We start from the raw sequence: 12,580 nt of genomic DNA on the forward strand, positions 1-12,580 counted from the left end.
AGGGCTGGGTCCAAGATGCAGGTGAGTGCTATTTATTTATAACAAAAGGCCAACACGGCACAACAAACACATATAAAACATAAACAAGGCAGGTTAACAGGCAGGATCAGGCAAGACATGAAACATAAGACAATGCAACCAGACAGAGAGACGGGTGCAGAGACACTTTATAGTTCATGGTGATCCGGATCAGCTGTGAGTGAACTGATTGTGTGAGACGCGTGTAATCATCCAGGTGAGTGCAATGTGAGTGTAATGAGATGCCAGGTGTGTGTGATCAAACAGGTGTATGTGCATAATCCAGTGAATAGAGTCCGGGGGAAAGGGGAATAGCGACCTCTAGCGGGGAAGGGCAAACCTGCAGCCCGGCCTCATGACAGGTACATACCACATTTTGAGTGAGTAGGACACTGACACACATTGGATGTGCATTGGTTATTTAAGACATTTCTAATGGAAGATTAAAAAAGCAAAAAAGTTAATTATTGTAACAGATGTGAAGGGGAAAAATTTAGATATGTTTTTAGTTTTCACTGCTTACTGTAACCTCGCTCTTATGAGCTTCACCAAAGTCAGGGATGGTGCTGGCAAGAAGTAATCTAATGGATTTTGATTTGTCCAAATATTGTGAAGATATAAGCAAATTAATTCATTAATTTCTGGCATTGCTGATTTCCCTCCTAATGCAATGCCCAAACTTAACAAAACTTGATCCACAGACCACAGGTCAATCTGAGGATGCACGGAAAGTCACGCCAATATTGCGCCTACAACAGAAAGTCCTTAATAATGCAGTAAGCTTAAGTTGACAATTGGATTGCATCCTATATGACTTGGCTGTGTAAAAAAAAATAGCCTGCTAATCATATTTCAGTAGCTAATGATGTCAAATCTGAATGGAATCTTCTGTACACAAAATCCAGATTTCTCAAAACGTAGTAAGTATGGAGAACATGCGGAAGGAAACATGCTTAGTTTCATGAATATCTGATGCTCAGGGTGCTGACAGTAAATTATAAACTATCAGCCATTTCATCTGACAAATGATGTAAGACTCATGTTATCCACTAGAGGTGATGAATAAGAAATCCACCTAAGTCTGATCTTTTTCTAATCTCCATTAGTTACTACTGAATAACTGAACATGATACATAAATGCACAGACAGTGCTCTGAAAATAGTTTTATATAATCAGAAGAAATCTGTGAAATGCTTATACATCATTAAATGTAAATTTAACTTGCATATTTCCCCCAATATTGTAAACCTGTTTGTCAAGTTGCCAGACGTGATAAAATATATTGCAATTTTATTTGTCTCTTTTAAAATAATATACAGTATAGTGCATTTCTAAATCAAGACGCAATTATTTAGTATTGTGAATAAAACATTCTCCTATAACCAGATGGCAGCGGTCGTGGCAGGCGTCGTGTGAAGACCGAAGAGTGTAAGACCATCGACTCTACCGTGCAGGGACACCGGCAAGGGACATAAGTATTGCTTTTGATTCATCCTCTTTTCTACACCTTGCTTCACTTCTGTTTCAGTTTTTATGATCAACTCTTACTATGTGTTTCCATATCCCTATTATTACTACCACTCGCAAACCACGCATCACACACTATAGGCAGCACAATCCTAACAACCTGTGAACTTTGCCTATGTCTGCTAATACACTACTTTCTTTTTCTATTGGTCTCTGGAATTGTCAGTCTGCAGTAAACAAAGCAGATTTCATTACATCTATTACTAGTCATTCAAGACTAAACCTCATGGCCCTGACAGAGACCTGGATCAAACCAGAGGTGGAGGTACTGGTCTGCTTTTCTCCAATGATTGGAAATGTATTCCTTTGGGTATTAACAGCTCCTTTGAATCACATTCAGTCACTATTACCCACCCTTTTAAAATACATTTTGTAGTTGTTTATCGACCCCTAGGACCACTGGGTAACTTCTTGGATGAATTAGATGTCCTGCTCTCAACCTTTTGAGTATGGTACTCCCCTAGTTATGCTTGGAGACTTCAACATCCACCTAGATAAACCTCAGGCTGCAGACTTCCACACTCTGCTTGCCTCTTTTGATCTCAAGAGAGTGTTAACTACGGCTACTCACAAATCAGGCAACCAACTGGACCTTATTTACACACGACACTGCTCCACTGATCATGTGCTGGTTACGCCACTGCACACCTCGGATCACTTCCTCCTCACTCTTAACCTCAACATGATTCCTGACACAACACATTCCCCTCCATATGTCATCTTTTGACATAACCTAGGCTCTCTCTCACCCTCACGGCTATGGTTTCATCTTCGCTTCCTCCCCCTAAACAGTTAGCATCTCTTGATGCTAACAGTGCTACTGATACTTTCTGCTCCACTATTACATCTTGTTTAGACACTGTCTACCCCATGTCTTCCAGGCCAGTCCGTACCACCTCTTATGCTCCTTGGCTATCTGACGTTCTCTGCAAACATCGTTCTAAGCTCAGGGCTGTTGAAAGGGTGTGGCGCAAATCAAAAAATCCTACTGACCTTAATGTGTAACGGTCACTCCTCTCTTCCTTCTCTGCTAATGTCTCCACTGCTAAAAGGACATACTATTATAACAAAATTAACAATTTGTCTAACTCTCGCATGCTCTTTAAAATATTTTCCTCGCTTCTTTGTCCTCCTCCTCCCCCTCCTTCATCAACTCTAACAGCTGACGACTTTGCTGACGACTTTGCCACATTCTTCATTAATAAAAATTAAAACCATCACTGCACAATTTTCCAAACCACAATCTGGCAAACACATCTTACCAGCAAATATACATTCGTTCACATCCTTCTCTTCACTCTCTGTGGCAGAAGTCTCCAAATTCCTCTATGATTCTAATCATCCTACTACTTGTCCGCTTGATCGTATTCCATTTAATCTCCTTCAAGCCATTTCTCCTGCAGTTGTACCTGCACTCACTCACATCATTAACACATCCCTTCACACTGGGGTCTTTCCCTCTGCATTTAGACAGGCTCGTATAAGCCCACTACTTAAGAAACCCACCCTTAACTCATCTCTTTTAGAGAACTACAAACCGGGTTCCCTTCTTCCTTTCATTGCAAAAACACTTGAACGATTTGTGTTCAACCAAGTCTCTGCCTTTCTCACACAGAACAACCTCCTTGACAGCAACCAGTCTGGTTTCAGAAGTGAATATTCAAACGAGACTGCCTTGCTCTCAGTTGTTGAAGCCCTAAGACTGGCAAGAGTGGATTCCAAATCTTCAATACTTATCTTGCTGGATCTGTCCACTGCTTTTGACACGGTGAACCACCAGATCCTCCTGTCAACCCTATTGGCAAAGGGCATCTCAGGAACCGCACTCCAGTGGTCTCAGATAGTCGCAACATCTAACTACTGGGGTGCCTCAGGGCTCAGTTCTTGGACCACTTCTCTTCTCTGTCTACATGGTATCACTGGGTTCTGTCATTCAGAAACATGGCTTTTCATATCACTGCTATGCTGATGAGACTCAACTCTACCTCTCATTCCATCCCGATGATCCGACGATAGCTGCTCGCATCTCCGCTTGTCTATCAGACATTTCTTGCTGCAAGAAGGAACATCACCTTCAGCTCAACCTTGCCAAGACAGAACTGCTTGTGGTTCCATCAAACCCATAGTTACATCTCAATTTCTACACTGATTGGCTATTTCAAACATTTTGACATTGACAAGCACTTTTGAGCCGCTGCACTGAGCCGGAGCTAAATTAATTAGAATGTCTGAAAGAAGTAGGACGCGCCTCGGAAGGATACACGTAACATTTACTACAATCCATTTTTTCTATATATTTACGCAAAGGACCGGCCCACATTGAACAGCGGCCCGCCAGGAAGACTCCCGGTGCTCCAGATGGCCAGTCTGCCCCTGCTCTCAATTTTAAGCACCTTTACTCATTTAAACTGACTTATATCCTATAACATGCAACTCATCTAAATTTGAATGTTTATCATGAGTCCATGTACACATCTTATGATCACATATGACAGTACTCATTTTTACAGAGGGTTTTCTCTTTCAGTCTAACAGTAGGAGGGAGTCATTTTCTTTGGAAGCCAGTTTTCTCTAGTGTCTGTTGCTGTAACCTGTTTTATCAGACCCTAACTGTCACTGAAGATCTGATAGATGGCTGTTACAACCTTTCGTAAAAAAACCCCACAAAAAATAAAAAAACACGATGATTGCACTTGTCTTTATTTGTTCGAACACTGAATTAATATAAATCCCGTAGTCTGCAGATCAACATCCTGGTGTAAGGATGACTGGTTTAGCAGAGTGAAAATACATGTCAATTATTAAGCTCTACTTTCTATCCACAGTTCATTTCAAAACAAAGGACACAAGAACACCAGTGCATGACTGTATATCGTGAATATTTATTCAGCAATCAATGCTCATTTCATTCTTTTCATTTGACAAAGAAGTCAAATTTAAAATGTAGAAAAATAAATTATCATAAAATACATCTCCATCGATATAGCACTGGATGTTTTCATGGAAAACTCTAAACATTTAAGAACAATGTGAAAACACAGTCAAATGATGACACTGAGGTATGCGATAACTCCGATGACTGTATATTAAAGCACAACACGAGTCGATAATCTATTGCCATAGACAACAAACACAAAACCGCAATCAATTCCACAGAACTTATAGCACCAGATCAAACAAATATGGAACTGATACATATAATATATACTGTATATGTTATATATAGCCTATATATACAGTGGAGGCCACAATGATCAGAAGACTAGTATTTTAAGCAGCTAAAAAAGGTTTTAAGTCAGTTTTTTCTATCTTTTGCTGTAGTGTGTCAGTAGGAAATATAAATTTATATTTCCAAACATTCATTTTGCCATTAATTGTAATAATCCAGTGAGATTTTTGTGCTCCACACAGAGATCTAATCTGATCATCATCAGTCTGTCTGGAATGAAGAAACAGAACAAACTGAGACAGACTCAATCCAGAAGAACTGTGTCTCCAAGACGCTTCAAGAAACCTCCTGCAAAGCTCCTGAGAAACTCTGCTCAAGTGCACAGAGGGCAAAAGCTGCTTTAAACACAAAGGATGCTCACACCAAATGTTGATTCAATTTAGTTAATAGAAGTTAATTGATAAAGAAAATCTATTTTTGACATTATTTTTGACAGCATCCTCATTTTACAGCATTTTTACACAAGTGCCTAAAACTTTTAACAGCACTGTAGCTTAGCAGGAGGTTTCTTGAAGCGTCTTGGAGACACAGTTCTTCTGGATTTAGTCTCAGTTTGTTCTGTTTCTTCATGTTATTCCAGACAGACTGATGATGATCAGATCACATCTCTCATTGTTTATCTGGTGAAAATACTAGTGTTCTAATCATTTTGGCCACCACTGTATATATATATTTATATATAGATATATCGTGCATGCTTTTCAAACCAGAACATAGTTCATATCTGCTCATAAGATAAGTATCCATGCTCTTGTATTTGGGCTACATCAAATGTCTCTGGAAGAAAGTAAACCCCCGTCCCGTACACATTACCCGGATGCAGCCATAGAACAGCTGGCTTCACACCAACATCACACATCTGGACATCATAACACCGCGATATCCAATAGATATTAAGAACAACGTTGTGACAGTACATCATCTACGCTTGCATTTATAAGGCAAGAAGGGTGGGAGAGTTGAGGATGTCGACGCTAGTTTCTGCTTTGGTCACGCCACCCTTGCAGCCGTCCAGTCCCTCAGCCAGGGAGTCCAGCTCTGGGCAGGCGAAGGTAAATATGGACAGGTAGTTGCTGCAGGTGGGTGTGGATGTGCTCACCACCGGGGTGCTCAAAGGTTCTAGATCATTGGCCACAGACTTGTAGAGGGTTTCCCAGTCCGTGATGCCCAGCGAGCCGGTCAGGTCGATGTCAGGGACGGAGCGGGCTGTTTCTGCTGAGATCCGGTCGAGAAGCTCATCCTTGATATCCAGAGAGGGCTCGAGGTCACACAGACTGACCTCTGCACTGGAGCACAGAAGGATGTTGGAGTTGCCGGAAATGGCGGTGGATGGTACCGTAGGGATCTCCAAGTCCTGTGTGCCGTCCTCAGGGAGTTTGCTGGCCGCTTCAGGAGTGGAGAGCGGCTGGGGAGACTCTGGAAACAGGCAGTCCAGCTCTTCGGGCAGCTGGCAAAGCGGTTTATGAGTGGCGAGGACATACTCAAGCCTCTCCTTTTCCTTCAGGAGGTTCTCGATTTCAGCCTGGAGGGCGGCTTTGTCCTCTTCTAGCTTGTCTGTTTCCTGGAGAAACGTAAAATACACTGTAAAAAATGATCATGATTTTAACTGTAAAAAACTGTACAGTAAAAACCTGTTGAATGGTTAATGGCAAGTTCCCCTACTATATACGGTGATAAACTCTAATAGACATTTCATGTAATTTTACGGTAAAATACTGTTTTTAGAAGTGGAAAAAGAATGTATAATTTACAGTGAAAAACCATAAATTGATGTTCTCATAATTCCCTGCTTTCCATTTCAAATTGGATGTTTTTTCTTTGAAATAATGTTGATAATAATGAATAATGTTTCTTCTTAGGTTTTTCTTATCAGTTATGTTTATTAGGGTTCTATGTTTCATCTAATGTTGCTAAATTAATGTTTATTGCATATTTATAAGCCATATAAGTCGCTTCGGATAAAAGCATCTGCTAAATGACTAAATTACTAATTGTGTATTTCAGTTTCATGTGTGACACTAAAAAAATGGTTCTTAGGAACTGTTCACTGAAAGGTTCTTCTGTGGAATGTGCAAAACCTTCTTTTGGAAGCGGCCACATTGTGTGTGAAGAACAGACCCACTGGTTTGCTCTCCACTGTGACTCTACAGTTAAATATCATTAATATTGACATCAATGGATGGAAAATGATGAGTGAATAAAGACATTTTTCAATTAAAATATATTTTCCTATCCCAGCTCAATATTTAGACCCAACTATAAGCCACTGGTAGGTAGACTCGCCCGATTGCTCTGTTTGTTTGAACATCATGACCAGCAACAGTAAATCAACCAATGACAAGAGTTTAGGGTGAATGTTTGAACCCATCATTATTTGAATTTGGAATCACACACTTGACCTTTATCATTTGAGTCTGTTCTCACACAGTGCTGTCACACGACTTCGGAAGCCTTGGACAATGGAGCAACATAGCATGGTATGGATCACTTTAAACAGAGACAGAATTTGAATGTTCTGGATGAACTGGAGATATCGAAATGAAACCCTTATGTTGTGAATGATGTCTATACTCACTGCCTGGAGGGTGTCGGTGAGTTCTCTCCGTCTGTTGCGACACTTCGCTGCAGCCATTTTATTCCTCTCTCTCCTGATCCTCTTCTTCTCCTCTTCCTCCGATGAGAGCTAGTCAAAGCCAAGATGAATTGCACTTATTACCATCTCGAAGAATCCATGCATCCCTTGCAAAAACCAATCGCCAATTCACCCAAACGCGTCTTTCTCTGCAATGCGTCTAAAAATAGTCTATTGTTGCAGACTTGCTGTGACCTGAATATAAAGTGGATGCTGCTGGTCTAGGCAGCATGCCAAAGCAAGAGCTGCATCCCCATCAATCCCAGGCACACGCTTCACAGATTATCACGCGCGCCAAACACGCAGCAAACGCAGACCCGTACCTGCTCGCTCTTGTTCTTTCTGGCAGCGCATTTCCCCTTGATCCCAGCTGCTTTGCTCTTTGCCGGTTCACTGCTTTCAGCTCTACCCAGAGACGGAGACACAGAAGTGATGATGGTCGGCTGGACCATCCACTGCAGGTCTGGCGTGCTGGAGATCGCGGTGACCGTCGGAACAAACGACCCCTGCAATTGCGATGGAAACGTGTCATTCAAGGGACAACACTGATTCATGTGCATCTGCATAACCAGGTTTTCAAACGTCACTTTTTAATATCTTACGCTTTCTTTAAATACGCTCGAGCGTCTAAAAATAGTCTCCTGATCAATATTTAACTTTTGCATTGTCTCTGACGTCAATGCTTACGCAGGGCTGCTGTGGGCTCTCCTCAATGGATTTATTTTTCTCAATGAACAGCTGCATTTACACCATGTTTCGCTGCATTGCAAAGGATGCGCGACAAAAACATCACATTCAGCATCAGATAAACAGAGGCGCGCGCGCGCTGCAATAGCGTGCTATTCCAAAATCTATGACTATTTAAGAATAACAGCCTAATAGGATATATATTGTATTTTTCAGAATAATACATATTCGAATAAAAAGAATGGCTTTCAGAAACATACATTTGCATTATGTATTAGCAGTTAATCCGCATGCACGGAATGCATTGAAAGTGGAAGCATGTCTAAGTCTTCTCTACCTGTGCGCTGCTGTCCATCGGGTCATCGGTGGGTTTGCTGGAGCCGGTGGTGTCCCCAGGCAAAGAGCACGAGGAGTCAGGATCAGTCTTCTTCGCTTTGCTCAGAAACATGTCTCCAGCGCGCACGGACGAACTGTTGTCTCGATTCCAGCTCTTATGATCCAGATGCGTCGCCTCGTGATGTTGGAGTCGCTCTCTCCAGGTTTATAAACCTGGTCAGTGACACTCAGCTCCGCGAGCGGCTATTTATAGTCCGCCTGAATTTTATGAATGAAGGGACCGTACCATTCCTCACGCAGGGAGCGCCTCTACAGAACACGCAGAGAAAACTGAGCTTCCCGAGCACATCCGCGCATGTTATTGCTTAATCCGTATACAACTGAAATGTCGACTGAGACAGAAGTCACTGTGGCAAAGCTGCGCGCGATGAATCGATATCCCCTGTGAGGACCAACGGTGGCCCGTGCCACATATTCATTCATACAATTCTGATGGACCCTGATATGCATGAAGACGTGCATACCATCCTTATGAATAATGTATGATTTATGCATATGACGGTGATCATTTCATGCAAACTGATGCTCGCCTAAATATTATGATAATCATAATTCATTCAATTCAAAACATACTTTGATAATCTGATAATGTCTGTTGTCATGCTGTATAATGAGGCAGTGAAAGAAAGACAAAAAGGATATTGGACCAACTCTACTGCTTTTCAATATAAATGATTTTATCAGTGATTATATATTTTGTTAGTCCGCGTTGCATTTTCAAATAATTAAATGTATGTTTAATGTGCCGTCTCTAACTCCTGACCCCTCCAGTCTCAGCATCTGCACCTGCTCACGCGTCACGCAGTGACGTCACACTGTCAAACAGGAACATGACCATATAAGGATAAGTACGTGTTGGGATTCCAGTGCTGAGCGTGCGTCTGGACTCTGGACTGAAGCTGCTGCGGCTGTGTGTTTTGTGCAGTGCATTTGTGTTTTCCTCCGGAAAGCGCGTTCAGACAGTGACACAAATGCGCAGATAGCAAAACATAAACCTTGAAACGTTCCATAGCCTATATATCCAATGATGTTGGCGTTATGTCAGATTATGGCATTTTCAGTGTGTGTATAATGGTATGGCAAGGCTCAGGTAGAAAGAATGTGTGTTTTTCTTTGATTCCCAAAAGCTGATGTGTTACGTTAATGTTATTCAAAAACCTATTATTGAAATAACCTTGAAAATTCAATGAAGAAAGCAGATTATTCTCTTTGTTTCGCAGCCCATGATGATGAGTGAATGCGTAGCCTATGATGTTAAAATCTAAAGGTGAAACAACTCTGTTTAGTACGGCTATAGTGCAAAGTACTTTTAATTACTATTGTGATGATAAAATTCCATCATTATTGTAGGTAAAATATTATTGTACAGTCTAAAATATGTAATTTGCAGAGCTGAGGAGGCGAGACCACTGAAGAATTCTATGCATGAGAATTATGTGGTCAGACATTAAATGCCAGTCGTGTGAAAATGCCTTCTCTCTGCAGATCGTGAGCATGCGCTAATATGAACTGTTGGCCAAGTGACACCTGCAGATATAGCCTAAAAGTCAATTATATATTTCGAATTTTAGTGATTTGGAAATGACTCCTGTATTAGGCCTAAGTGTCTACTACATCCTGAGAACATGAAAATGTAATTTTCATAAGGGGAATATTATTAGATAAGGGAAATTTTAGTCATTTAATTTCTGATTAAACACTGGATCCATCAGGGTTGAAGAACTTGTCTTTCGATTCATGAGTGGGAATCTGAATAGAATTGGCCACACACACAAGAAGCAGAATTGGAATGACAGGAAGTAATGAATTTCAGTGTAAAGAAAATGTTTCCATAAGGATTTACCTTCAATGCACAACTTTTAACTTTTAAACGACCGAAAAGGCTTTGTCAAGTCAGCATTCACAAATGTAGCTTTTTTTTTTTTTGGTTAAAACTTGATCATTGAATTTCAGTTCATTTTAATTCTCCCAACATTCAAACTTGAATTGCAGTTGTGCACCCTGTTTACTACCTCAATTCAAATGCAATAAATATTAATTGCATTGAAATTTTAAAGGCATTCTTAATTGAATTCTGTATTATTGGCCAAATAAAAACAAATTGGTCACCTGCAGTCAGGAATCTCATTACTGCAACCTATTTCAGTTATTCTTTTCAGTGTAAATGAGGATGATTGAGGGACTCAAACACAACAATTAAAAAAGGTTCAAACATTCACTGATGCTCCTGAAGGAAACACGATGCATTAAGAGCCGGGGGGTGAAAACTTTTGAACAGGATGAAGATGTCCAAATTTTTCTTATTTTGTTGAAATATCATATTTTGCCATTTAGTACTGCCCTTCTGACGCGACAGAAGATACTTGCATGTTTCCTGGAAGACAAATGAAGTACAATTTACCTTGATCTTCAAATTCAAAAAGTTTTCACCCCCGACTCTTAATGCATCGTGTTTCCTTCAGGAGCATCAGTGAATGTTTGAACCTTTTTTAATTGTTGTGTTTGAGTCCCTCAATCATCCTCAGCGTGAAAAAATGGATCTCAAAATCATACAGTCACTGCTGGAAAGGGTTCAAATATGCAAAAGATGCTGGAAAACTGAAGATTCTGCAGGACCTGGAGGATTTTTCTGAAGAACAGTGCTCAGTTGAACTGTTCAGAACAAACAAGGGACTCATGAACAACCATCACAAAACAAAAAAACAGTCGTAGATCATCCAGGTAACCACACACAGTATTAAGAACCAAGGGTTCCCAAACTTTTGAATGTGGTTATTTTAATAATTTCAGCTATTTTTTTCTCTTGTGGACTATATGTAAACATCTTTTATGGAAAATATCTTACTCAGGACAGTACTAAATAAAAAATAACATGCATTTTGTATGATCTCTCTTATTTTGGTAAAATTATCCACATTTTCACAGATTCTGCAAGGGGTTCCCAAACTTTCGATCCCCACTGTATGCTCAGTTTGGGCCTTATAAAAAGGACAAAAGGAGTCCTATAAAGGAGTCTTATAAAAAGGAGTTTTTTTTTCTCCTCGAGAATTATTATTATTTTTTTTTTACTTTGTCTGAAGTTTTAATTAACTGATCCATTTAAAAACAAACCAACATACATAAATAAGTAAAACATCTATATATTTTTTCGGACTATTATTTCATATGCCAGTCTTTGCAGGGTTAAAGAATCCACTATGTAACTTTTGTCCCTCTAGCGCAGTGCTTCTCAAAGTCCGGACTCCGGTCCGGATCCGGACCCGGAGGGAATTCAATCCGGACCCGCTTCTATTTCATATTTCAAGAACATTAATTATATTTCCTACTTTGATAAACGCACGTTAAACTTGTAAATCATTTGTTTATTTATTCTTATTTTTTTATGTCTTTTTGGAGAAGGTCCGAAATTGCAGGCGAGATATTGAAACTTTTCCTTCATGACATTTGTTGTCTTTTTTTTTTTTTTTTTTTTTTTTATTGCAATTGAACAATCAAATAACAAATAATAATACACTTGAACATCCATAACAATGAAATGACAGTGGATGACAAAAACATAAGGAAGACAATAGAAACATTTTAAGTAGTCCTACAAAGAAAAAAGACATTAATCCAATTACACTTCGCTCAACAAAATGTCATATAATTTCAAACATTTGACCCTTTTTTTGTTGTTAATTGTTTTCATCGTCTTAATTAAGTAGTTAAAGTCACACAAAAAATTATATAATTTGGGTACTTTAAGAGAAAACTTACACTTATGGATAAAATATTTTGCTAATAAAATAAATATGTTTACAATATATTCTGTTTTATGATTACAATGAGAAAAATAACAAATTACATCACCCAATACAAATTCAATATCTAATTTTAGTTTTGAAACAAGGAGATTTGACAAATCCAACCAAAATTCTTTAACAAGGGAGCAATTAAAAAACAGATGATCAATTGACTCAATACTACTTTTACAGAAATTACAATTCAAGTTATCATTATCAAATTTAGATGTGAGTTTGTTGGTGGGGTAAATATTATGTAAAATTCTTAAGTGTAATTCTTTCACCTTGTTGGGGATACAAAATTTGTA

The 12,580-nt window shown here is 39.5% G+C and overlaps 1 protein-coding gene across 1 annotated transcript; it reads right to left on the reverse strand.

Annotated features, from left to right (window-relative positions):
• Positions 1-5,709: 5,709 nt before the first annotated feature.
• On the reverse strand, positions 5,710-8,646 carry LOC306850256 (protein c-Fos-like; the record flags this gene model as incomplete). Its single annotated transcript, XM_079385776.1, has 3 exons — positions 7,731-8,646; positions 7,351-7,458; positions 5,710-6,336 (listed from the first exon to the last, which is right to left on the reverse strand). The coding sequence occupies exons 1-3, from the start codon at positions 7,971-7,973 to the stop codon at positions 5,710-5,712; spliced, it is 978 nt and encodes a 325-aa protein (XP_079241902.1). The 5' UTR covers positions 7,974-8,646.
• Between the last annotated feature and the right edge of the window lie 3,934 nt (positions 8,647-12,580).

Source organism: Barbus barbus (genome assembly GCF_936440315.1).
Source record: "Barbus barbus genome assembly, chromosome: 30".
Taxonomy (NCBI): Eukaryota; Metazoa; Chordata; class Actinopteri; order Cypriniformes; family Cyprinidae; genus Barbus; species Barbus barbus.